The 27,667-nt window shown below is 39.0% G+C and overlaps 1 protein-coding gene across 1 annotated transcript; it reads left to right on the forward strand.

The window, feature by feature from the left end:
• Nucleotides 1–403: 403 nt before the first annotated feature.
• CSLC6 (Cellulose-synthase-like C6) lies at nt 404–25,831 on the forward strand. The gene is made up of 5 exons (XM_010248369.3): nt 404–1,385; nt 16,723–17,031; nt 22,022–22,312; nt 22,407–22,520; nt 24,565–25,831. Exons 1-5 carry the CDS (start codon nt 657–659, stop codon nt 25,198–25,200), a joined length of 2,079 nt encoding a protein of 692 aa, XP_010246671.1. The 5' UTR covers nt 404–656; the 3' UTR covers nt 25,201–25,831.
• Nucleotides 25,832–27,667: the final 1,836 nt, after the last annotated feature.

The raw sequence follows: 27,667 nt of genomic DNA on the forward strand, positions 1-27,667 counted from the left end.
CTATCCACCTTTCAAGCTCCATCCACCTATCACCATCCCTGCAAGATAGCAAAGCTTTCAAACATCCAGTAATTTCAGACCGCTTTTATCCTTCTATTCTGCTACTTTCCGTTCCAATCAAATCAGATGTACATCTCATCCATTTCTGTTCAATGAAGAGGGAGATTTAACGCTCTCCAACTCTCTAGAGGCGACAAAACACAGCTAGTCTGACAGCAACCTTAATCGATCTCAATCCCACGCGCCAGTTCCCACCATTTTTACTTGCCTCTAATTTAGCCAAATTATTGAATCAAATCAAATTTGGCGGTGTTTTTATCCAAAGTTCCAACTTATATTATCACAGTGTTACTGTATGGTGCGTACCCATTAATTACCGCTGCATTGACTCTTGGAAGAATTTGAAAAGGAAAACGAAAATGATATATAAACCCGAGCAATCTCCGCTAAAATTGGTGGGCTATTGCTAAATTTAGCGACATCGAATAATCCCCTCATTTGCCCCCCACCCCATACATCTCCCCTCAATCACCGGATCAGAGAACGACAGAGACTGAAATGCCTCACTGAGAAAATAACACAAACAGATAGACAGATGCCCAGATAGAGGTAGAGGTCGAGTCAGGGGAAATTTCAAACTTCAAAGTTTGGATTTGATGTCTCCACCACCGAATTACGAGTTTCAGGAATGGTGGAACAAGGAGAAAGAGAGGAATCATGGGTTGTTCCTGGATAAATCTGAAAACCCTAACTGGTCCGCCGTTGAGATCGGTAGCCCCACCGGTGATGCTGATTCAACAGCGGTCGAGAAAGAGCGAAGTCGTAACGCTCGTCAGCTCTCCTGGGTTTGTCTCCTCAAATTTCAACAAGCTGCCAATTGCCTCGCCTGGCTCACAAATGGGTTCCTTTATGTCCTCCGAACTGCCAATCGGAGAGTTATCTCGTCTTCGTCGTTGTCGAATTCTAATTCCGATTCGCCTTCTAGGTCTGAATCGAGGCTCTATCGGGTTATTAAGATTTTCTTGGTTCTCGTCATTCTGTTATTGCTGTTTGAGCTTGTGGCTTACTTCAAAGGATGGCATTTTAGTCCGCCTTCGATTGCGTCGGCCGAGGTTCTGGGTTTGGTTGAGCTTGTTTACGCGAATTGGCTTTTCGTGAGGGCGAATTATCTGGCTCCTCCGTTGCAGTTGCTAACGAATGTTTGTATTGTTTTGTTCTTGATCCAGTCTTTGGATCGGGTCATCTTGATGCTGGGATGCTTTTGGATCAAGTTTCGCCGGATTAAGCCCGTTGCAGCGATGGAATATTCAGGGGACACGGAAAATGGAATTGCTGAGGATTATCCAATGGCGCTTATACAGATCCCAATGTGCAATGAGAGGGAGGTAAGAAGATGTAGGTCTCGAATCCCTGATTCTCGAATTTGAACCATATATTTTTGAGCTTTCTGATGTTTCCATTTTGCTTTTTACCATCAAAAAAGTGTTTACATATTGTTTTCCTTTTTCCAATTTTCTTTTTGCTAACTCCTGTTTGGAATCCAATGCATAAATCATTTTAGTTAACTGACGAAGTAGGAATTATGTCCAGACTCCAGATCTCTAGTATTACTAATCTTCTGCTGAAACTTCTATCTGAAATGCCCATTTGGTTCCAGGCAAGAAATCGTGGTTATCTCACTTGGCAGTCCATTTATTGAAAACCTTCCATTTGTTTCTTTTTCCCTCTGAACCTACATAATTAGCACCATTTTTTTATCAGTTACATATTAGCATCATTATTTAATGTCAGATAATCAAGCAGCCATTGTTATTAGTCTTGGGTCATTATTGATTGGAAGGACTCTTGATAGCAGTGCTCCTCTAGTATCTTATTAGCTTCATGTAGATAAATTTAACTTAAAAAAAAAGTCAAACGATATGGTTCTTTTGTTTAATGCCATTCTTCATTTTGTCTTTCTAAGCTGATGGATATTGATGGGTTCTGATTTAGATGCATGGTTATAGAACTTAAGGCAAAATCTGTATGACAGTGATAACTTTTGATAAATAACTATGTTGGTGATGGCCTAACTAGAGAAACTTTTCGTTATTTACACTGTACTTTCTCAGCAATTTTCAAATGTTATTACCATGGGATTATAGAACAATGAAAACAAGAGCAAAACAGTTTTGTCTTAGTTTCTTACTAACAAGTGGATTATTTCACCTGATCATTAGACTAAATGTTTCAAACAGTCGTGTCTTACTGGAAGTTGAATGGGCTCTTAGTTCAGGGAGGGGCAGTGGTTGAAGATGAGGACACTTTTGGAATTAAAAAATTGTTTTGTTTGCGGGGAGGTTCACTGGACTTCTTCAATAAACAGGATGGGAAGGAGGTGAAGAGGCACGAAGTGGGTAAGAGTAATTTGAAGCATTTAAGTAGTGGACATGTGGCTGACCAAAAGGATAGGTTATTGGAAAAAGCAAAAGGAGTTGAGGGATATTTGGCTAAAGATGGCGAAGAGATGTGTCGAGCTTGTAGGAAGGGAGGCGGTTTAAGTATGGACCACTTTTTGAAATCTAAAGTTATCAGTGACAGGTCTGGTATTTATTTTAACAAGTTAAAGAGTTTTGAAGAAGAGAAGCCTTAAAACCCTCAAAGGGGCGGAGACATTGTTCAGACTCAGCATAGGTAAGGGGAGCAACAGAGAAGCAGAAGAATGGATTTGGGTGATTCATGAATACGAGGAATGAAATGTAGGAGGAATTGTATGCTATTTGGGGTTTGTGGGAGGGTGCTTGGTGTTTGGGTGGGGCCTTCAATGTGATAAGGTTCTCTAGTGAAACATCTAACCCCCATTAGTCAGTCACCACTAGTATCAGGAAATTTAATGAATTCATAGACATGTGCAAATTAAAGTAGATTCCTCTCTTGCAAATTAGATTCACTTGGTCCAACTTTCAAGAAAACCCATTGTGTTCAAAGCTAGATAGGTTTTTGTTTAACATAGGATGGAAAAATCACTGGGAAGGTTTGGTGTCTAGAGTGTTTCCTAGAGTCACTTCGGATCACCACCCCATTAGATTTGACTTAGAAACTTTGCATGGCCCCGTACCCTTTAGATTTGAAAAATATGTGGTTGACACATCCAGATTTTGTTCGTAAAGTGGAGGAATGGTGGAAGGAGAATGTAAAGGGAGTGAGGTGGGAGGGAATCAAAGGTCATAAGAAATTGCAAAGATTAAGATCTAAAATAAAGGAGTGGAATAGGAAACATTTTGGAAGAATAGAAGAAAGGAATCTTACCCTAATATCTTAGATTGAAGAATTGGATGAGGTGGAGATTGAAAGAAACCTCAATGCGAAAGAAAGGAAATTGAGATGGAAGTTGCAAAAAGAATTGAAGGAAGTCCTTGATAGGGAGGAAATTTTCTGGAGACAAAAATGAAGACACAAATGGATCAAGGAAGGGGATGAGAATACAAAACTTTTCATGTGATGGCTAATGGTAGAAGGTGTAAGAATTTTGTAGCTAGGTTAGAGATAAATGGGGAAGTGACCTCTAATCACAATGAGATAGCCAAGATCTTTGCAGATCATTTAAAATCTTTTTATAGAAGACCTTGGGGTGAAAGATTACGTTTAGAAGGTTTAAAGTGGCCTTTATTAGAAGAGGAGGTAACCAAGTGGCTAGAAAGGGAGTTTGAGGAAGAGGAAATTAAAAGTGCAGTATTCTCTATGGGTAGATCCAAAGCATTGAGTCTGGATGGTTTTACAATGGCTTTCTATCAAGATTGTTGGGAAGTATTAAAAGATGAGTTATGTGAAGTCATCAAGGAAAAAAAAAAACTGTTGCTAGCCAACCCAAGGACTTTCAACCCATTAGTTTGGCGACCAGTATGTACAAAATAATTGCTAAAGTCTTGTCCATAGTTGTCAAGGCGATGCCTAGGCGACAAGGCGCTCTTTGAGGCTCGCCTCACCTAATCGCCAAGTAGTTGTCTACTTCCTACTATAAAATACTTTTTTATTCATTCTTTTTTGAGATTATCATTATAAAATAGACATTATTAAACTAAAATAATCATTTTGTGCTTATATACTAATTTGTTTTTATTATTTTATTATTTATTAGGGTTTAGTCAACACAAACATTGCTAAGTGCTGTATTGAACCCTCAAAGACTTAAAAAGCTGAACCCTTCATTTTCTTCTCATAAATATGTTGATTTTCTATACTTTAATATGAAATTTATACTTTTCTTATGCAAATCATGAATAATTATTAAAGAAATATGGTTATGGTACCTAGGGAACTTCCCTAGGATCTATGTTTTTAACATAAAAGTCCATTGCCTAGGCAACTAGGCGACTAGGTGCCCCCTAGTCGCCTAGCCTCGCCTTGGTGCCTTGAAAACTATGGTCTTGTTATCATAGTTGTCAAGGTGACGCCTAGGCAACAAGGCACTCTTTGAGGCTCGCCTCACCTAATTGCCAAGCAGTTCTCTACTTCCTATTATAAAGTATTTTTTTATTCATTCTTTTTTGAGATTATAATTATAAAATAGACATTATTAAACTAAAATAATCATTTTGTGTGTTTATATATTAATTTATTTTTATTATTTTCTTATTTATTAGGGTTTAATCAACACAAGCATTGCTAAATGCTGTATTGAACCCTCAAGGACTTGAAAACCTGAACCAATAAGTAAGGAAGAACTTAAAATTTTATCTAATCAGCACATTTTCCTCTTCCATATATTCTTCTTCTACTTCTTCTTCTTCTTCTTCTTCTTCGTCTACTACTACTACTACTACCAATACCTTTTATTTTCTTCTTTTCCTATAACAAAAATAAGGGTTCAGCCCCTATATTTTTTGAATTTTATTTTCCTTCTTCCTTTTCTTCTCATGAATATGTTGATTTTCTATACTTTAATATGAAATTTATACTTTTCTTATGAAAATCATGAATAATTATTAAAGAAATATGGTTATGGTACCTAGGGAACTACCCTATGATCTATGTTTTTAACATAAAAAAATCCATCACCTAGGCGCCCGCCTAGGCAACTAGGCAACAAGGCACCCCCCTAGTCGCCTAGCCTCGCCTTGGCGCCTTGAAAACTATGCTTGTCATTGATGAGTAAAACAGTACTTTTGTCCCTTGTCAGCCAATTTCAAGAAGCGTTTGTTCAAGGGAGACAAATAATTGATTAAATCCTAATAGCCAATGAATGTGTAAAAGAAATAAAGAGATCTAGGAAAGAAGGAATTGTTTGCAAATTGGACTTGGAAAAGGCTTATGATATGGTGGACTAGAAATTCTTATTATTAGAGGTGATCCAATAGTGTGGATTTGGGGAGAGATGGTGCAATTGGGTGTTTGGTTGTATCCGGTCTTGTCACTTTTCTATCTTGGTTAATGGAGTGGTGGAAGATTTCTTTCCAGCTTGCAGAGGTTTAAGGCAGGGTGATCCTCTCTCACCCTTCCTTTTTACTTTAGTGGTGGATGTTTTTAGTACATTCCTCTTTAAGGCTAATAGGGAAGATGGTTTTTTAGTAGACTCCAATTTGCAGACGATATCATATTTTTTTTTTGTGAAGGGGGTGATATTAGGAGGGTGAGGAGATTAAAAAAACCCATCAAGAAGTTTAAAAGGATCTCAAGTTTGAAAATCAACTTAGACAAGAGTTGCATAACAGGGATTAATATGGAGGAGAATGCCTTGAGTGTGATAGCGAGTTGCTTAGTATGTCTTATCACCCCTTAGCCTTTGACCTACTTGGGTCTTCCTTTAGGTGCCAACCCTAAGGAGAGTAGATTCTGGAATCCAGTTATAGAAAGATGTGAAAGGAGATTGGCCACTTGGAAGAGGAACTATATTTCATTAGGAAGTAGGATTACCTTACGAATATCAACCTTAGCTAACCTACCAGTCGACTTCCTCTCTGTATTTAGGATTCCACCAAGGGAAGAAAAGAAATTAGAAAAAAAATCATGAGGTATTTCCTTTGGGAGCCAAGAGAGGCTAGAAAAGACCACTAATCAAATGGGAGATTGTGTGTAAAAGTAAGAAGGAAGGTGGTTTAGGTATTAGGAATGTGAGAAAGAAGAATATGGCTCTCTTAGGGAAGTAGTTGGCCACTTGGAAGAGGAACTATATTTCATTAGGAAGTAGGATTACCTTACGAATATCAACCTTAGCTAACCTACCAGTCGACTTCCTCTCTGTATTTAGGATTCCACCAAGGGAAGAAAAGAAATTAGAAAAAAAAATCATGAGGGATTTCCTTTGGGAGCCAAGAGAGGCTAGAAAAGACCACTAATCAAATGGGAGATTGTGTGTAAAAGTAAGAAGGAAGGTGGTTTAGGTATTAGGAATGTGAGAAAGAAGAATATGGCTCTCTTAGGGAAGTAGTTATGGAGGTGGCCATTAGAGAGGGAAAACTTATGGGACAAGGTGGTGGACAATATTCATGAAAGGTTGGAGAATGGTTGGGATTCTGGTCTATCTCCATCAATTCCTCAGGTTTATAAGGTATGATGTTTGATTAGGGAATTTAATTTGGTTTTGGGAAGACATTTGGATTGGTGACCAGCCTTTAAGGGACTTATTTCCTTCTTTGTATTCCATTTCCTTGTACAAAAATGGGGTGATCTCGAAATTTTTAATCTCTCCTATCTTGCCTTTGGCTCATAATTGGGATTTTGGGTTTTGTAGGGGATTGAGGGATGGAGAAGTTAATTGCTTGTCAAAGCTCTTACATGTTCTTGATAGAGTCTACTTAGAGCCTTCTAAATCAAGTAGAAGAGTTTGGTGCCCAAGTTCTAAAGGTTTCTTTTCTCGTGCCCCTTTTTTTTATGCTCTTTGCCAGTCCCCTATCCCTCTTTCTTTTCCTGCTAAGGAAGTTTGGTGTCAGTCGATTCCCCCTAAAATTAAGGCTTTTTGTTGGGAAGTGATCTATGGGAAAGTTAGCATTCTGGATTACTTGCAAAAGGCGAGGCCCTTCTTGTGTATTTCCCTAAACTGGTGCACTCTTTGCAAATCCGGTGTTGAATCTTGTTACCACTTATTAATTTACTATTCCTTTGTTGTAGATATTTGGGATTGGTTTTTTCTCTTTGTTTGGGTGCAGGTGGAACGTGCCAATGGAGATTAAGATGCTTTTTGACCCTTATACTTTTGCTTGGCCCAAGAGAAGAGGAAGAATAATGTGGAGTTGCACTAGAGCAGCAGTGATTTGGACCTTTTGGGAAGATAGAAATGCTAGAATCTTCCAAGAGAATGAGAGAAGTAAACAACAAATCATGGACTGTGTATTGACCAAGGTTATGCATTGGCTACCAACTTTGGATATGTTTAGATAGTTCTCCTTTGATGATATTTGGGGGAGCTGGTTTTCAGTTTCTTCTAGTTCAGTCCAGAAGACTAAAACAAGGTTGCTTTGGGCACCCCCCGTTGAAGGTTTTCTGAAATTAAGCTTTGATGGGAGCAGTCAAGCCAACCCTGGTCCTTTTGAAAATGGAGGAGTCATAAGAAGTAAGGAAGGGATTATAGTAGCACTTTATTCAGGCCCAGTGGGGAGTGGACTCTTTAAAGGCTGAACTGTACGCAGTCTTACAAGGTGTTCAAATTGCAAAAGAGATGAGCTTGGAGAACTTGGTGATTGAAGGGGACTCCAAGGTGGTGGTAGGCTGGCTAAAAGATCCGGATTCAGTGACTTGGTGTTATAGAGATGAAATGAAGAAGCTCAAGTGGTTAACACAATAGATGAATTTGGTTATACAATGGGTGAGGAGGGAGGCTAATGCATTGGTTGATTCTTTAGCTAAGTAAGGGGTAATTAGGGATCAGTTGTATTGGGCACAATTGTAATTTTTGTGTTGTTTTTTATTTAAGAGTGAGGCTGCACGTCACATCTCCCCTTGGGATGCTTGAATAGTTGCTTATCCTTATTTTTCAATGAAATTTTAATGAACTTTTATTTATCAAAACCAAGAGTTCAGGAGGTAAGAAGATTGATAGAATTTTAGGGATTCAAAGGTCAAGGACAATATTGTTCGTGATGATGGTTCTGTGGATCTCTGTTCTGTGTTGTAGTGTTGTGATGGTCACAACTCAGCTTTATGCTTGGGCGTTTTTGAGCATTGACCTTCTATCAATGGGTCAGTTCATGCGGGAGGTTGAGACCTGGCTGTGCCCCCAGATCAGGGAGCTGGGTTGGCTGTTGATGTTGTGGTTATGGAAAGGGGGACAGTGATGTTAGTTCAGGAGAAATAGTGGAGGATGGCAAAGTGGAGTTGGGTTGGCTGCTTGGAAGATGATCATCAGTTTCAGGTTCCTGAGTCTGATTTTGCCCAAATCGAAGCTGAGGAAGTGATGATTGGTAGGGTAGAAGTTGACCTAGGTTGTAGGAGGATGATACAGGAAAAGAGGTCTTTTGACAATGATACTGCTGTCCCGGAAGCTAAGAAGTCCCGGCGATCAAAAATGTCACATATAGTTCATGTAACGAAAGTATTCTCATGGCTGAAGGATGGATTAGTGGGGAAAGGGCCTATGAATAGATAGATACAAGAGGATTTTTAAGAGAAGAGGGAGGAAGCCAAAGGTGCTGAAGTCTGAGGTGAACTGTGGGGAGGATCAGGTTTCTTCTGAAGTTAAATCCAAGTCTGGGGCTCTCACTTTAGAGGGGGAAGGAAAGGAGGAGATGAAGTGTTGAGGAAAGTAAGAGTGCCAATCAAAGATCTTCTCAATAGAGATGCGGAGGTGGACAAGGGTTTTGGGCTGTTCTTCTGGGGAGGAGAGGAGTTTGCCAGAAAAGCCTTTGAGGAGTTTGAGAAAAAAGAGGAGGAAAGAGAGGTCTAAGAAGGTCATAGTAGGCGAAGGTAGAGAACTTTGGAACAAGGATGACACAGGGCAGGAGAAATTCTTTGAAGAGGAGGACTAGGGCGATTTTATTAGGGGTCTCTTTGTATTTTCATCTGTTAAACCTTGTCTTTGGCTTTGAATTTTGATGACTTGTTGCTTCGTGGTGTGGTGGCTCTGAGCTATTATGTTGTCAGGGTTGGAGTATTTGGTCTTGTTCGCTTGATGGTCTATGTTCTGAGTCTCTTTTCTCTTGGATGATTTCTTATCACCTTTCCCCTTTACTTTCTTTTTGTTTATCTTTGAAAAGAATGCTTCAAATATATGCAAGTGGTGGAGTTCCAAACTATAGATTGGTCATTTTGATCAATTTCTGATTGTTAGTTCAAACAAGTCATCTAGATTATAACTAAGTACATTTGAAGAGCATAATCCCCATGGTTGGTCTCCAAAAATGGTAAGATTAAGCTAAATTTTGATAGGTCTTCCCGTGCTAGCCAGGACTGTCTGCTGTTGGTGCCATGTTCAGGGACAACTCTGATAACACATTATTGAACTACTAGGCCAATGGGTGAAGAAACTCAGCTTGTGCACAAAATGGCTTAGCCTGGGTGTCTAAACTCAGCTGATCTGTTCAGAATATGTCTTCCAAAAACAATAGAAGTAGAAATAAAAGAGAAAAATAGGCTTTTTGACAAACTGGAACGAAAGGTATGTGAAGTAGAAAAATGTATAAGCCTCGGGGAAATCAGGAGACCTACTTATTAAGTGACATCTACAACTTTAATACCAAAAAGGTATAATGGGACAGTGGAGTTTTGTTTTCCTTAAAGAAAGGAAGCAAGTATTGTGAATTAATGAGTTTGTGTGTATTTGCAATCATTTCTGAATGTTTTAGGAAGCTGAGGATGACAGGCAAATAATGTAGGAAGACACAGTTGGGACATGCTTAACACGGTAATATCAATAAGGATTGGTACAATCAGACAGGCATACATGGTCATGGAATTGGTCTTAATGGCCTCAAGACTCACTAGTTGTGAGTCTCTCTACCTACAGAGATACCATCCATAATGCTACATCTCTGTGTTCTTTATTGCATCTGTTTCATTAGTTTAAATTTCACCTCCGATTGATTTTGGTTTCCCATTTTCGAAAACCAGCATAGTTGTTGAATGTTCTCTCTCTCTCTCTCTCTCTCTCTCTCTCTTCATGTGTCTTTTTTATCAATAAATTCTCAGATATCATTCATTCATCTATAATCAAGCTTGGCATTCAAAATACGAATATTTTTTTCTGAACTTGGAGCCTACATTCAATATCTTTATATAAGCTTGTTGCCATAATAATAATATTTAAATAACAGTGCATAGGTATTACAACAAGATAGTTAATGAATTATATTTGTATTAAATAAGGCTACCTGATTTGGTCCTGACACCACATTGTTTTTATCTAAAATACATGTCCTTGTTATGGAAGCTCCTAATATTTTCAATAAATGAGGTCTTTTATTGTCAGTTCCTGTAATGTGGACCTGTCAGCTCTTTTTGCTCTTTATTTTTCAATGACAGAGATTCTTTAATCATTTGGGTTCCATTGAATTTTACTCCCTGGTTTGCATGTTTAAGTTTTGGAGGATTCACATATAAGAAGCATCATGGGAATGAAACCTTTCATTTGTGTTTGAGTGACCAACTTTTATAACATGGCGAAGACCTTGGAAGCAAGAATACTAATTGTCAGATAAACCATATCCAATAATCAAATAGTGTGTACTTTGGGTTGTATTTTGTATATCCATTATAAATGCTATGGGGCCAAGAATAGTAATTCTAAGTTGAAGTTGGTCCACCTTCCTGATGTACAAGTATGCTTACATCATGATTATTTATTTTTCATGGGTTCATGATGTGTTCTTAAACAGTAAGATTGATGAGGCAGACCTGAAAGAAATATTTGTTTGTTTCATTGCTTGAACAGATTTCTAATTGCTGTTTGGAACATGATTTTCTTTTAGTGTGCACATATTTTTCTTTTACTCTGTTAAAAGTTGAAGAGGCTAGAAGAGCTAGGGGCAGACCAAAAAGGACTTGAGTGGAAGTAGTAAGAAATGATTTAAGCGTCCATAATTTGACTGTTGAAGATTAATCAGTTTTATGATGTTTTTTATGAGTAGGTGTTTTATGTTAGTTGTTAGATAGGAGGTGGGGACCATAGTAGTTATGTGAGTCCAAATTTTATTATATTTGTGTCTTATATATGTTGTTTTGTGTCTTGCCGCCCTATAAGGGCATAGTTGTCTTTGTATTGCTCTATTATTTTTAGTATAAATAATAAGTGAAGGGGGCGACCAGATTATTGCTCTCCTTTCTTTTCAACATCTCTTCTTCTCTTCTTCTCCTTCTCTCTTCTTTCTTCAAGAAACTCCTTTTATTTCATATTTTTTAATTCAGCAAGCTTTCTACTTGGTATCAAAGCGGCGGCTAGGGTTTCTAGAAGCATTCTCATGCAGCCTTAGATCAGCCGATGGCATGAAGTAATAAGGGACTGATTGATTTGCTGTAGATTGCCCAATTCTTGGATTTTTTTGTGGGATCTAGTCATCAGGAAGGTGATCTACTGTTCGGCATCAAAATCAGGAAGAACTGGAATACGGGGAAGAGTCCCAGAAAAGTTGGATTCTTTGTTTTGATATGATCTTGGGCGGCTAGGTATTGTTAGCTTTCTTTTGATTTCCTGAAGAGTGCAGTTTGGTTTCTGGATTTTTCTAAGCCTCCTGGAGTGATCAACTCACTCTTCTCTCTGTTGGGAGGCGTGGGGAGGAGAGAGATTTCTCTCCAACTAGGGTTTTCTTCTTTCGGAAGGGTTTGTTTCTGTGTGTGTGATATTAAATTGTTTTTGGAAGGTTTCCAATCTATTTTTTCTTACTGTTGAACTGTTTGAAATAAGATGGAGAGTTGGAATGCCGAGATGAAATCTACCAGTACTGTGGGACTGGGTGTTGGAGGTAGTAGTGATATTTTTGGGTCTGGGATCATTACTACAGTAAAACTTGATGGTACAAATTATTTGGAGTGGGCACAATCAGCTAAGATGGTTATTGGTGCCCGTGGAAAATTAGGGTATCTCACTAGTGAGGAGAAGAAACCTGATACTGACTCTTTCCGATGGGTGTAGGAGAATTACATGGTAATGTCCTGGTTGTGTAATTCTATGTTACCTCGTATTGCAAAAAAATTTCTATGGGCTAATACTGTTAAGGAGATTTGGGATGGAGTGACTAAAACCTACTCTCAAAAACAAAATTAAGCCAAAGCCTATCAGTTAAGGAATCGGGTGATAAGTATGAAACAGGGAGAAAAACCTCTTGCTGTGTATTTCTCCATGCTGAAAACCCTATGGCAAGAAATAGATCACTTAGAAATTGTGGTATGGGAAAGTGTAAATGATGCAACAACCTATCATAGACTGGTAGAGAGGAATAGGGTTTTTGAGTTCTTTGCAGGACTAAATCCTGATTCGACATTGCTAGGCAACATATTCTTTCTAGGGAGGGTGTGACACTCTCTCAAGCCTATGCCTTTGCCTTTGGAGAGGAGAGTAGGAAGAATGTAATGCTGAGACAGCCTGGGATTGACTAGTCGGCTATGGTTGGTACAACAAAACCTAAGCCGAATGGAGACAGGGGAGTAGTGAGGCTAGAAGGGAAGATAAGAAGGACTTAGTGTGTGATTATTGCAAGAAGCCTAAGCATACCAGGGACACTTGCTGGAAGCTTCACCCAAATCTTATGCCTGCCCGGACAAGGAACAAGAAGGGAAATGCAAATGTAGCCACTACAGGAGACTCGGTCCCTCTTTCCCAAACTGATTGGGAATCCATTGTAGTAGCAGCAATGAGGACAGAATTGGAGAGGTTTGGACAGCTTATGAGTAAGAAAGATTCACCTAGCACTAGCCTTCCAGATGGACAACAGAATGTAGGAGCCAACTACACCTCTTCCTTTGCACATACAAGTAGCTCATATGCAACTGCAAATCTTGCATCCACTTCAGGTAAGGAGGGACCAACCTGTATTATAAACTCAGGAGCATCTGAGCACATGACTAATGTCCCTACCCTTTTCAGTACCTATCAGTTGTGTTCTGGTAGAGACAGAGTCTCTACAGCAAATGGTTTGCATATTCCCATTGCTGGGAAAGGAACAGTTAGAGTGACCAATGATATAACTCTGTCTTCTATTTTACATGTCCCTAGACTTCATACCAACCTACCGTCTGTTAGTTCTTGATAAAGAATTTGAATTGTTCCGTGACCTTTCTTCCTGGTAATTGTGTTTTGTAGGATTTGGAGTCGAAGAAGATGATTGGGAGTGGACGTGAGGTGAATGGAGTCTACCTTCTGGATGAGATTCCAAGACATCAGGGCCATCATGTTAGCAACAGCAGTAGTAGTGGGTCAGAATCAGTGAACCAAATTATGCTCTGGCACAATCGCTTAGGACACCTTTCTTTTAGCTCTTGAAATGTCTTTTCCCAAGGTTGTTTGAGTCTATTCAGTTATCTACTTTGGAGTGTGAGAGTTGTCAGTTAGGAAAGCATTGTAGATAGTCTTTTAAACCAAGTAATAAAAGAAGTACTTTTGCTTTTAATATTGTTCACACTGATGTATGGGGTCATATCATATCCCTTCCATAGGAGGATTTCGTTACTTTCTCTTGTTTGTGGATGATTATACACGATATTCTTGGATATATTTGATGAGATCACGTGATGAGGTTCCTAACTTGGTAAGACTGTTCCACCAGATGGTTCTTACACAATTTTGAGTGAGAACTAAGGTTTTTAGATCAGATAATGCCAGAGAGTACTTTGAGGACCTAACCACGTATCTCCTAGAACATGGGGTAATTCATCAGATCAGTTGTGCATATACACCACAACAGAATGGAGTTGCTGAGAGAAAAAATAGACACACTGTGGAGGTGGCAAGGAGTCTTATGGTGTGTGCTTCAGTTACTGTGCAGTTCTGGGGAGATGCAGTTCTTACAGCCGTGCATTTGATTAACCGTGTTCCTTCACGGACTTTGGGGTTTAAGGTGCCATTTAGTCTGCTTTTCCTAGATGGGGAGATATTTCATATACCTCTGAGGGTTTTTGGGTGTGTTTCCTTTGTTCACATTCTTGACCCTCATCGCAAGAAAATGGATCCTAAGGCCAAGAAATGTGTTTTTCTTAGGTATGCTCAAAACCAAAAGGGGTGTTGCTGTTATGACCCAGTGTCGAGGAGCAAATTTGTCACAATGGATGTTACCTTCTTTGAATCCACCTTCTTCTCGAGTGGTTCTCCTCAGGGGGAGAGTTTTGGGGAGGAGAACTCACAATCTGTTCCTCTTCCTGTTTCTTTGGTGCCTTCATCAGTTCAACCAGCACCTTCATCAGTTTAGCCAGCAGCTGCACCTCCAATTTCATTACCTAAGCCACTACGGGCAACCTCAGAGAAATATTAGCATCGGCAGATGATGGTTGACTCCATACATCCTCAACCCACACCACTCTCTATCAGTCCTTCTGAAACTCCAGATTCGATGGATACAGTTCCAGGTATTCCTCTTGAGCCTCCTGCTATGCTTTTTGATGATAATGTTCCTATCCCTAACATCATTGTTGCAGTTGATCCCACTGACCTCGATCTTCCCATTGCACTTTGTAAGGGGAAGAGAAAGTGTATAGCCCATTGCATTTCACACCATCTTTCCTACAATGCCTTATGACCCTCTTATCGTGCTTTTCTTTCTTCCCTGGATTCTGTGTCTATAACTAGGAATGTTATTAAGGCTCTCTCCAAACCTAAGCGGAAAACAGCCATGCAAGATGAGATGGATGCTTTGGTTAAAAACCAAACTTGGGAAATAGTTGATCTCTCCCCAGACAAGGAGGTAGTTGGATGTAGATGGGTATTCACAATGAAGTATAGGGCTAATGGCAAGATAGAGAGATACAAGGCAAGGATGGTAACAAAAGGGTATACTCAGACCTATGGTGTTGATTATCTGGAAACCGTTGCACCAGTAGCTAAGATGAGTATAGTTTGTATCCTTTTATCTCTAGCAGCCACCTATTCATGGCCTTTGTTCCAGCTTGATGTCAAAAATGCTTTCCTCAATGGTGATTTACAGGAGGAGGTATATATGGACATTCCAGTAGGCTTTTATGAGAATGTTGGTAAGGGAAAAGGTTTGCAGACTCAGAAAATCTCTATATGGACTGAAACAGTCACCTAGGGCTTGGTTTGACAGGTTCAGAGGGGCACCAATCCATTTTGGATACACACAGACACAGTCTGATCACACTCTCTTTGTGAAGAGGAGAGATGCTCTGGTATCAATTCTGATTGTGTATGTAGATGATATAGTGGTGATAGGAAATGATCTGGAGGAGATTGATGATCTCAAAAAATCATTGTAGCAAGAATTTGAAATCAAAGATCTTGGTGAGCTCAAATACTTCTTGGGGATTGAAGTTACAAAATCCAAGCATGGGATCTTCATTTCACAGAGGAAGTATGTACTTAACCTATTGCGGGAGACTGGGAAGTTGGGGACCAAACCAGCAGACACTCCTATTGATCCAAATCACAGAATTAATGTATGGATGGTGAGTTGGTAAAGGATGCTGGGAGATATCAAAGAATGGTGGGCCGACTGTTGTATTTGTGTATGACACAACTAGATATTTCTTATGCTGTCAGTGTTGTGAGTCAGTACATGCATGTACCTCGGGTTTAGTATTGGGAAGCTATTGAGAGGATACTTGCATATCTGAAGAAGCACCCTGGCAGAGGCATTCTTTTCTCAAATCATGAGAATCTGAAGCGAGAGTTCTACACAGATGTAGACTAGGCATGATGCTTAGATGACAGGAGGTTTACATCAGGAGTGTGTACCTTTGTAGGTGGAAACTTGATCTCCTGGAAGAGTAAGAAGCAAGCGGTTGTGGCAAGGTCAAGTGCAGAGGCTAAGTATAGATCCATGGCTCATGGTGTCTCAGAACTTCTTTGGGTTAGATCTCTCTTGAGTGAGATTGGGGTGAAAGCAGAGGAACCTATGATGTTATACTGTGACAATCTGACTGCAATCAATATTGCCCACAATCCAATTCAGCATGATAGGACAAAACACATTGAAGTTGATAGACACTTTATAAGAGAAAGGGTAACAACCGGAAAAGTTTGTTTGCCTTATGTCTCTTCAGAGTTGCAGTTGGCTGATTTTCTCACTAAAGGGGTGGCAAAGAACAAGCTTGAACATAGTCTACTCAAGTTGGGAATGTGTGACATTTACGCCCAACTTGAGGGGGAGTGTTGAAGATTAATCAGTTTTATAATGCTTTTTATGAGTAGATGTTTTATGTTAGTTGTTATGTGAGTCCAAATTTTATTATGTTTTTGTGTCTTATATATGCTGTTTTATGTCTTGCCGCCCTATAAGGGCATAGTTGTCTTTGCACTGCTCTATTATTTTTAGTATAGATAATAAGTGAAGGGGAGCGGCCAGATTATTGCTCTCCTTTCTTGTCAACTTCTCTTCTTCTCTTCTTCTCTTCTTCTCCTTCTCTCTTCCTTCTTTCTTCAAGAAACTCCTTTTATTTCATATTTTTTAATTCAGCAAGCTTTCTACTTTGACAATGGATATGGCACTGAACAGAACAGAATGGCAAAACAGGATTCATGTAGCCAAAGCCATATAGTTGGGACAAGGCTTAGATGATGATGATGACTCTTTTGTTTATTTTTATTTATTTATTTTCTTTTAATTTTAAGTCTTCTAAATATTGATGATTGGTCTCACTATGGTGCCACAGGTTTATCAACAATCAATTGCAGCAGCATGCATCCAAGATTGGCCAAGAAACAGAATGCTTGTACAAGTCCTTGATGACTCTGATGATTTGGATGTCCAGCTCCTCATCAAGAATGAAGTTCAGAAGTGGCAACAGAAGGGTGTGAGGATCGTATATAGACACCGACTTATTCGAACAGGCTATAAGGCAGGGAACCTGAAATCTGCAATGAGCTGTGACTATGTAAAAGATTATGAGTTTGTTGCAATATTTGATGCTGATTTTCAACCAGGATCAGACTTTTTGAAGAAAACAATTCCCCATTTCAAGGTAAGCTAATATTCCACTCCTTACGCAAAGAGTTCAACCAGCATGGCTACTTATATTGGGTAGATTATATAGGTATGCTTTGCAGAAATTCTGGAATATTCTTGAAATCCAAGATTGTAATTGTGAACAGTTTTCAGTAGATTATTCTTCAGTTGAGTTGCTTTCTTGAGGTGTCACCTTTTTTTTTGAAGAGTCAAAGGAAAATTTTATTAAAAGAAAAAAGAAATACAGCAGGAAGAAGATAAGATATCATCCGAAAGGAGAGAACAACTAAATGACCCAACAAACAAACGACCGGACCCCTTTAACAACACTTGAAAAAACAAACACGCAACTTACATACCAAAGACTCAAACTAAACCAGACTCGAGCTAAAAACCTTGGAAAAAACCTGGTGGAGAGGCTCAATCTTCATCCACAATTTCATCCTCCTGATCTGAAAACTCCTCATCCCAACCTTTGCCTCCTTTCACCAGAGCTTTTTCTTTAACTTCTCTTCCCTTTTTCTCCTTTCAAACTCCTCAAAGTCCCTCCTAGCAAATTCTTCACCACCCAAAAAACAGAGACCCAAACTTTTTCTGATCATCACCTCTCTGTCTACTAACTGCTAGAGAGTCACACTGCTTGAAGCAATACCCTTAAACTCATTACTTTGCACCTTCATGCTCGTACCAGAATCTGAACCCTCACTGCCCTCCTTGTTGACTTGAGCACCCCTGAGGTGTCACTTTGTCACCTCTCAGATTGTAATATTCCTTTTTTTTTTGTTTAATGAAATTTCTTTCACTCCTCGATAAAAAAAAGAAAGAAATTCTGTGCAGGATGCCTAATTTGACTCTGATTCTGAAATGATGATATGGACACCACACAGATTTCCCTGTGATAACCAGTCTACACCATCCAAAAGCCTGTACTTGGAATGGAAAGAAACCATTCTTTTATAAGAAACAGTTTTAATTATCTTATCCTGGGATAAGCTTCTGGTTTTGACGTTTTGTTTGGGCTGTATTTGATGATTGGGTAGGGTTTGTTGGCTATATGATTAAATCATCTCAAGCAAGACTTCAGGATTTAAGTAATCTGTATGCTAATTGATAGTCCATATTAGCTGCAAAACCGACCAAATATTGGAGTTTTGCCCAATTGCTAACAGCCATCCATATTAGCTGCAAAACTAAAGTCTTAATTGGTGATCCCCTATCCAATTAAAGTAACAGAAAAAGATCAAAACTGAGTAGAAACAGCAATAGATGGAATATTAGGAAGATTTGGATTCTAAAAAGAGGGCAAGTAAGAAAACTATTGATAGAAAAGGTAAAAGACAATGAGTGGACTTCAGATCTACAAACTAGGTGTGCACAATGGGCTATGAAAACTAGACCTGTTAATGGGCTGGGCCGGGCCGGGCTCGGGCCGGGCTTCGACTCTTTATTAACAGAAAATTGTTAGGCCTGAGCCCGAGCCCGGCCCGACCAACGGGCCTACAACTTGGGCCCGAGCCCGGCCCTGATAAAAAGCCCGAAGCCCGAGCCCGAGCCCGAAGCCCGAGCCCGAGCCCGAAGCCCGACCTAATAAAAGAAATTCAAAATTTTCTGACATTTTCTATTTTAATTTAAATGTTTTTTCCCCTATTTAAATGAACAATGGATCTACAAGTGAATCAATGACCTCAAATCAAAAAATTTATTCAAATAGACATCACATAGGGTTTTTACTTAGGTTTAACTATAGGTCGGGCCGGGCTATTTTGGCAAAGCCCGAGCCCGGCTCGAACTTTATGCGGGCCGGGCTTTTTGGCCCGAGGTTAAGCCCGCGGGCCAAAAATCCTGTTCAAGCCCGTCCGGGGGTCGGGCCGGCCCATCGGGCCACCCGGCCCATGAACAGGTCTAATGAAAACCAATCAAGAGTAAACATGTCAGGAATCCTTACACCTGGTAATTGTTTCGATCACTGGTCTTTTACCTGTAATGCCCAGATATCCAAGCACAAATATGGGAAACATGAAGGGATGAGAAATCCATCATATGGATAGCCGAACCCTGCAAGTAGGTTGGGCGAAATTTCAAAAGTTTCTCTCTCCCATCTAGGAATCACATTCCCTGTTTTAAAAAATCTGCATTTTCAAGGATCAATCTTGAACCAAGAACTGGACCAGATCTGAAACCAAAAGGTAGGAGAGGGAGATACCTGATTCAAAGAAATAGTATCCTCCAATGAAGGTGTTCACGCTCAAAAAAATCTCCAAAGACTGCTCCCATTGAAGATGACACAGTGTAGGGTGGAGCAGAATCAGCAGTGTTCTTCCCAAGAACCGAACCCTTCAGCAAGGATTCGATGGAGGCTGTGAGCACTTCTGATCAGCCTTTCTCCAAAGGCTGATATCAAGAACTGTTCTTGATCGCTCCTACAAGAGTGGAGATCGAACTGGCAATGGCGGCAGTAGGAGGAGGACGCAGGGAGAAGATGGCGCAGTCACACTGTTGTTGTCTTCTCTCTGGATGATCTAAGATCTGATGTCTGGAACCTTGGGATGAACTGAATGGTTCGCCCCCTCCTCCTTTTATAGATTTAAAGAGATCAGCTCCTAATCTCATTAGGAGTTTCCTGATTCAAATCCTTATTTGAATCTGGACTCTCTTTAAGTGATAAGGATAAATCCTTATCTTATATGCAGATTAGATCAGTTCTCTCTTAATCTCATTAGGAGGTCTCTCTTACCCTCAATGGTCTTACACTTAAACCTCTCAGCCCATAATGATCAAACACAGTCTGACAAGAGAGGACCTCTCCCTCGATTGCAAGGAACAATGCACTCTCTACTCACATGGATCCCGGGAATTAAAATGTTTTTTGCAAACATTTTGAAACCATAATATATATATATTATATATATATATATATATATATATATATATATATATATATATATATATTACCCTCAATGGTCTTACACTTAACCTCTCAGCCCATAATGATCAAACACTGTCTGACAAGAGAGGACCTCTTCCTCGATTGCAAGGAACAATGCTGCACTCTCTACTCACATGGATCCCGGGAATTAAAACGTTTTTGCAAACATTTTGAAACCATAATATATATATATATATGTATATCCGTATATAAATATATTTTGCAAAACAAATTTCAACGATTGAAATCGGCTGCCGGTAGTCTTGGTTTCCATCAGAGAGAGTGCATCCCTGATCATTACCTTTGTCTGACAAAGGGGCTGATCCTGTCACTATGATAACCCACTCAGATGAATTCTCAGACTGTCCCAACATACCTAGGTTTTGACCCCCTCTAAGGATCTCACTGATTGGCATATCAAAGACAGCCCAATCCGACACCTAGTGCAGTATCATAATCGAGTCTAGGGGTCAGGTGTAACTTTCCAGTTTTGCCCATCAATCTCCAAGGTCCAGGGCAATACTGGAAATATGGTCCGGTTCAGGGTTTCAAGTAAACCTACACTGCATGTACCTCAGGTCTCACCCTGGCAGCTGAGACAGGCTATCCCAACACTTGGCGGCACACTAGTGTCAGCCTTGGCAGGATAAATCTCCCCAGACTTATCCAACGGTTGTGAACATTCTAAACTAACACAAGTCTCATATGTGTCCAATTTAAGGGTATTACACAGAAACACACCACAATAATATGAATCAAATATGTACTTTATTCATTTACAATAAATGTCATAATGTACATCAATCTGATTGGAGCTAAGGGCATACACTGTCTAACAAAACAACGATACAACTCCATTTCCTAAAATCCTGGACATAGCTATTGGGTGCAGGTAGCACATATAATATGCTTATATCATGCACTTATATCTAGTTTTTGATGATATCTATCAAAAATCTAGTTTTTGATATGAATGCATGCTGAGTTATGGTAGTCGGTTTGTCCAGTTACCAGGAAAAAGGCACCCTCAGGAATCTAACAAATCCAGATCCTGGCATTTTCACAGTTTTCTAACACATTTTAGTTATATACCATGAGTTAAGTGTCAATGATGCATTTGCATCACATGGTCTTAGGATTCATGATTAACTATATTCTTAATGCAATCAAAGATATTTTGGGTTCATGACTGCTTTGATAGGGTGCTTAATGCTATAGCTGATGAAAAATTCTGGGGTTGCAAGAAAAAATGTGGAGTGTGTTTTCTTTACCGTGGTGATGCCACTTTATCTCTAAAGCATATCATGGGCTCATTATTCTTCTAATGTTCATCTTGTATATCATACTTTTTGTTTGCTTCCATACTTTAATGCAATCCATTTTATTGTTACAGATAGGGAGAAGATCAATATAATCAATTACAAATTATTTTAATTGTTCAGCGTTTGTCTGCAGTTTTTCATACACTTGGATTTAATTTGGTCTCTTGTCCACCTTGCGTCATCTTTGTTTATTTTTATGCTTGCAACAGCTTCCATGTAAAATAGCTTTTTCTTTTCCTAATATCTTAGAAAATGTGTCACTTTTAAAAAGCTTTCATTTCTGCTGAATCTAAGGCCCCGTTTGATTCACGGGAATAGGGGTCTGGAATTGGAATTGGAATTGGAATGGGCAGTTCCGATTCCAACTGTTTGGTTGGGAGGAATCGGAATCACATTCCCATTCCTTGTGGAATGGCATTCCTCCATTTGAGGGAATGGTCATTCCTTCCCCCTCCCTTGGGGATGAAAACCCATTCCTGCTGATTTCAATTCTCATTCCCATTTCTGTCTGAACCAAACAGACTATGGGAATAGACCATTCAAATTCCAATTCCTCAAGTATTCCAATTCTGATTCTGACTGTAAAACAAACGGACCCTAAATTGCAGACCTTGTCATAAATTCCTGTTGGCATATACATGCTTAAATAACTTTTATGAGGAGATGGATAGTTTATCCATTTTTCATTTTTCACTTTCTTTTTCATATCACTGTAAGTTAAGAAATGTAAATTGACTGGCATTTTTTTCTTCCTGAAGGGGAATGATGATCTAGCATTGGTCCAGACAAGATGGACCTTTGTAAACAAGGATGAAAACTTGCTCACAAGGTTGCAGAACATAAACTTGTCCTTCCACTTTGAGGTTGAACAACAAGTAAATGGTGTATTTATCAACTTCTTTGGTTTCAATGGTACTGCTGGTGTATGGAGGATTAAAGCTTTGGAGGAATCAGGTGGTTGGATGGAAAGAACAACTGTTGAGGACATGGATATTGCTGTTCGAGCTCATCTTAATGGATGGAAGTTCATATATCTGAATGATGTAAAGGTTTGTCGTATGCTATCATTATGCCAGCTTTCCTCACAGTTCCATAAATGAATTCCAAATGGCCCATTAACCTGTTCCTTTTCTTTTTCTTTAGTGCCTTTGTGAACTCCCAGAATCCTATGAAGCATACAAGAAACAGCAGCACCGATGGCATTCAGGTCCAATGCAGTTGTTTCGCATGTGCTTCTTTGACATCCTTCGTTCAAAGGTCAGTACTCTTGCATTATATGTTCTCACATCTTTTATCCTTCATTTTTTAATGTCATGTAGATGTGGAAATTTCACTGAACATATCATATTCCCTTAAGAAAATTTTGGCAGTTGGAAGTTTACTAGAATTTTGATGCGCAATAGTAAATGAGTGGAACAATTTAAATTTTGATCTATTTCTCAAGTTTTCTGAGATCTTCTCTTTCTTCACTTTAAAGGCCCAAAGGTAATAAATAAATGTAAAGTCTCATATGAAGATCCCCAAGAGATAGGGGGAACTGATCTTCTAGATGCTACCCCATCACCCAAAAAACTAACAGAAGGAAAGAAAGAAAAAACACCAAACCGTCTAGACAATTACATATATCTACTTCTCAAATTTCCAAATCATTAATGTAATGGCCCAAAGGAAACAAAGAAATATAAAATCTTACACGAAATCCTTTGTGAAATAGGTCCTGAGTCTCCTGAAATATAAAATAGGGACTCATTTGGGCGCAAGTTCAAATCTGCTGGAAAACAAGATGTGTCACTTGCTAATGCGCCAAATAAGGAAAAATGTTTCAGCTGATCCATGTTATTCTAAATTTATAATCAGCCGAAATATTTGTTTCTGGTTTGGTGTACCTAGCAAGTTAGGGCATAGTTTTCAAGGCGCCAAGGCGAGCCTAGGCAATGGAATTTATAAATAAGAACTCAATGGATTTCTACCCCTTCTGAACTAGTTCTTTTGGTTTTATGTACTCTGCACTTACTTTTGTGCTTGTGTTTCTTGATGAGAACAATTACTAAAATAAAAGAAGAAAAGTAAGGGGCGGAGCCCCTGTTCTAGACCCAGAAAAGCTGGCAAAAAATATTAAAATAAAAGAAAAATATGAAGAAAAGAAGGGACTCCGCCCCTGTTGCAGACACCAATGATGAGTACAAAAAAAAAGCTGAAAAATGCAAGAAGTTAAGAACAAAAGAAGGGGCCGGAGCCCCCTGTTCTGGACCCATAAAAGCTGGTGAAAAAAATACTAAAATAAAAGAAGAATATGAAGAATAAAAGAAGGGGCGGAGCCCCTGTTTCAGACACCAATAATGAGGGAAAAAAGCTGAAAACATGCAAGAAATTTAAGAACAAAAGAAGAGGGAGGAGCCCCTGTAGTCCAATAATATGATTAAAACTAGGAAAGAAGAATGGTTTTAGTCCAACAAAAAGGAAGAGGAGAAAAATGGGGTGTAGCCACTGTTTTAAACCAGTGGAAAAAGAGAACAAAATGGAGGAAACTGATTAACTCACCTTGAGTTAGAGGACTGTGTCAGAACGATGGAGGGCTGTTCTCTCCTCTTCCTCAGTTCGATTCTTTTGTCAAAGTGAAACCCTTGAGATTACTTTGTTTTTTACTTTCCTCACAACAAAAACATGATAACATGCAACATGTCCTATTATAAAAACAAAAACCAACCAATAAAATTTTATATATTTTATATTTATTTAATAAATATTGTATATTATATATGTGTTTCAGTCCCCCATGCATGCACCTAATACATTTTTTCTTGGCATTTGGACGAGGCACTCTTTGAAAAGCGCCTAGTCGCCTAGGCGCCTTGACAACTATGGTTAGGGGTGCAAATCAGTTGCCTGATTTCATGAATTTCAACTACAGTTTGCTTGGATTTGCGGTTGGGCCCACTCAAAATCTAACAATAAGTATTAAACATTTTGTTTCCAGCAGATCTGGACTTTACGAGCACATCCATTTCTGTTAAACTGGAAAACTCCCAATGCAAATAAAAGAAACCCCCTGTTTATAATGATAATATTCAATATATGAGCATGTTTTTGTCCTTTAAAAATGTACTCTTTGACTACTAATTAGGGTATGCCCATTTTATAAAAGATGATATGTGCCCTAAAAAATCCCATCTGAAACCATGATAACGATTGCAACATTTTTGATACTGAAACCTGGATAATGTCATGTCTGCAGAATTGCATGTCATTTGATGTTTTGTTCTATTCCTTGAGTGATATGTTCTTTCTTTTGTTATATCAGGTAAGTTGGGCAAAGAAGGCCAATTTGATCTTTCTTTTCTTCCTGTTAAGGAAACTCATCCTGCCCTTGTATTCATTCACTCTCTTCTGCATTATTCTCCCATTGACAATGTTCCTGCCAGAAGCTGAATTACCAGCTTGGGTGGTATGTTATGTGCCTGGAATCATGTCCGTTTTGAATATCCTTCCAGCCCCAAGATCATTCCCATTCATTGTCCCTTACCTTCTATTTGAGAACACAATGTCAGTTACAAAATTCCATGCAATGATATCGGGACTATTCAGACTTGGCAGTTCCTATGAGTGGATTGTAACTAAGAAGTTGGGTAGATCATCAGAGGCAGATTTAGTTGCTTTTGTGGAAAAGGAATCCAATGAAGTAGAACGTGCAGGTCTCCTCAGGGCTTCTTCAGAATCAGACCTTGCTGAGCTGAACAAATTAGAGAAGACCAAGAAAACCACAAATAAAAGGAGAAACCGTTTGTACAGGAAGGAACTTGCTCTTGCATTTATTTTGTTGTCTGCATCCTTAAGAAGCTTATTGTCTGCACAGGGGATTCACTTCTACTTTTTGTTATTTCAAGGAATCACTTTCCTTGTAGTCGGTCTTGATTTGATTGGAGAGCAAGTGAGTTGATGTGAATTATTAGTCTATAAATGGTGATTCTTTTAAGGTCCTTTCATTTTTGTGGTACTCAAAGGAGACCGAAACCTGGGGGATTAGAAGTTTCAATGACCCAAAACTCTAGCATTAATCTCCGGTGTTCTTTAAGGGCCTTTTCTGTTCTATACATTCTTCTATGGTTCCTGCCACATTCCATCAAAGCTCCCAGGTTTAGTGATTCCATCTTTGCAGCATTTGTCTTGCTCATATATGCATTATATTTATTGACTGCTTGAGAAAGGATTGATATGTTACTGTTGCTGAGTCACATCTTTGTTACTGTAAAAGTATTTTGAGGTCTCAATGGTGGAAAAGAGGCCCTGTACACTCCTGAGATATGGATGCTTTGTGCTCTGCCGATTTGGTGTAATTCTTATGTACATCATTTGCCCGTCCAGAATGTGGCGTCATTAGAATTATTAAACTTTACATTTTTTATTGAATGATTCAATTATATCTAGTGTTTTAGATAAAATTGTTCTCAGTCCGTTATAGTTATGAAGTATGTTTTCATGGTTGCGTTAGGCAGGTCCTGTACTGTACTGCCACAAATAATCAATGTCATAATTTTTCTATCGTAAGTTCAAATCATCTTTGAAAGCTATAACTCAAGACCTATAAGAATTATTGTTATGCTGCTATTGACTGTTTGTAATGTAATCAGTTTTAATGCATGGTCATAGATAATCTTTTTGATTTTTATACATTTCCGTGTTCTAGTTCAGGAAGAATTTTTCATGGATAACATCATTTGAATCATCCTCAATTTACTCTGACCTCGATTAATTCGAATTATTCTAATTGATGGAGGTCCCAACTCTTAATCAATTTGAGAGCTTGGCTAACACCAGAATCCCAATACTCAAGCAACCCCCCTATGGTGAATTTTAATGAAAGCCTACCTGATTGTTACCACTTTTATGATGCTGGTTGATTGGGTACAAGTTTTTACAGTATCATGTGTTTCCAGCATTATAATTGAACCCTTACTTCATAGCTCATTTGTAAAATAGTGGCATTTCTAGTTTGGGGTTTGTTAATAATTGAGGCTCTATGTTGAAGATCATGACCTGAGGCCCATCATGGAAGCCTTACCTCAGTAAAGCAAATGAGAATATCAACTCTGAATCTTGAACTGACTTCCAGATTTCAATCTCAATCACTTGTTAAATTTTTTTCAAGAATAGGGGCGCAGTAGACAGTCATTCTCAAAGAAAACTGAAATTGTGGCCACACTTTATAGTCAAATTTGGATGCAAAGATGACTTCCGCCAAGTTTTGCTTTGCCATTTTTGTAAGGAGAGCACGACGCTGTGGCTCACTGTATATTGCACTAGTCAAAAGGGTGATACACATTTAAGGGATAAGTGGACTGCAATCCATCTCAGAAATCTGAAACTGCAGCCTTCTCTTGGTAGTCTACTAATAGCCCCTCTATAAAATGCATCCCCTAGAAATCTTAGCTCCCCCCTAAGGGTGAACTGAACTATAAAATCCCCTACATTTAATATTGGATTAGGACATATCTAAGTAAGGTATTAACCCTCAAAAGTGGTCAGATACCCGCCACCCAATCCCAGTGGCAATGGGATTTGATCCCATCATCCAAGGTCTCTATTCTGACGAGTCAGAGATCCTACCCTGTTGACAAATAAGATCACAATCATTCCAATTTCTTGTATTGTATTGCTCTCTCTTCCCTTTGGAAAACCATTCTCCAAGAGAGAGAGATGGTCGTTTGGTGGTTAACATCATCCAAATGGCCTGATGCAAGGTTCAAAATGTCTATGGTATCGTGCTGGGAGCTTCTTGATACGCCCCTATATTTAAAAAATAAAAAAAGCACCGACACAGATTGACACGCCCTTGATATTTTGAACTTTGACCTGATGTGTCTAAATCAAATCTTCCAACCAGATGGGTTTTATTAAATTGGATAATAATAATCAGGACGATACAGAATATTCACTATTTTGGCCATTACATAGAACACATTACGAGCGACTCACGCAAGCTTGGGCACACAACAGGATGAATACTGTCAACAGGTTGGATCTGGTTCGGGATAACTACAATTATTTATGCAAATAAAAATGATAACAAAATAGCTAATTACTCATAAATTAATAAAATAACTAGTTTGAAACAAGCAAGAACCTAGCGTAAACAAAAGCAAGAACTAAAACCATTCCAATTATTAATAAAAAAAATCATTGAACCAGAACCAATATAATTGGTTCAGTTTGGTTTGGTCAATCAAATAAAACGAGCACATTGACAGCCCTTAGGGTAAACATAAGGTCCATTCACCTTACCATGGAGAGTCAGTTAGGGGTGGCCACAAGCCGAGCTCAAGCCTAATATATAGCTTATTAGCTAATCAATCCAAACTCGAGCCCAATGAAGCTCGGCTCATGAGGCTTGCAAGCTTAATCGAACC

This window comes from Nelumbo nucifera, chromosome 1 (genome assembly GCF_055504915.1).
Source record: "Nelumbo nucifera cultivar China Antique chromosome 1, China Antique-T2T, whole genome shotgun sequence".
NCBI lineage: Eukaryota > Viridiplantae > Streptophyta > Magnoliopsida > Proteales > Nelumbonaceae > Nelumbo > Nelumbo nucifera.

Bases quoted from the DNA above. Each gene is read 5' to 3' on its own strand.
- CSLC6 (XM_010248369.3), top strand. From the start codon at position 657: ATGTCTCCACCACCGAATTACGAGTTTCAGGAATGGTGGAACAAGGAG. The intron at 1,386-16,722 runs GTAAGAAGATGT...ATGGTGCCACAG, and splicing joins CAATGTGCAATGAGAGGGAG to GTTTATCAACAATCAATTGC. The intron at 22,521-24,564 runs GTCAGTACTCTT...TTGTTATATCAG, and splicing joins TTGACATCCTTCGTTCAAAG to GTAAGTTGGGCAAAGAAGGC.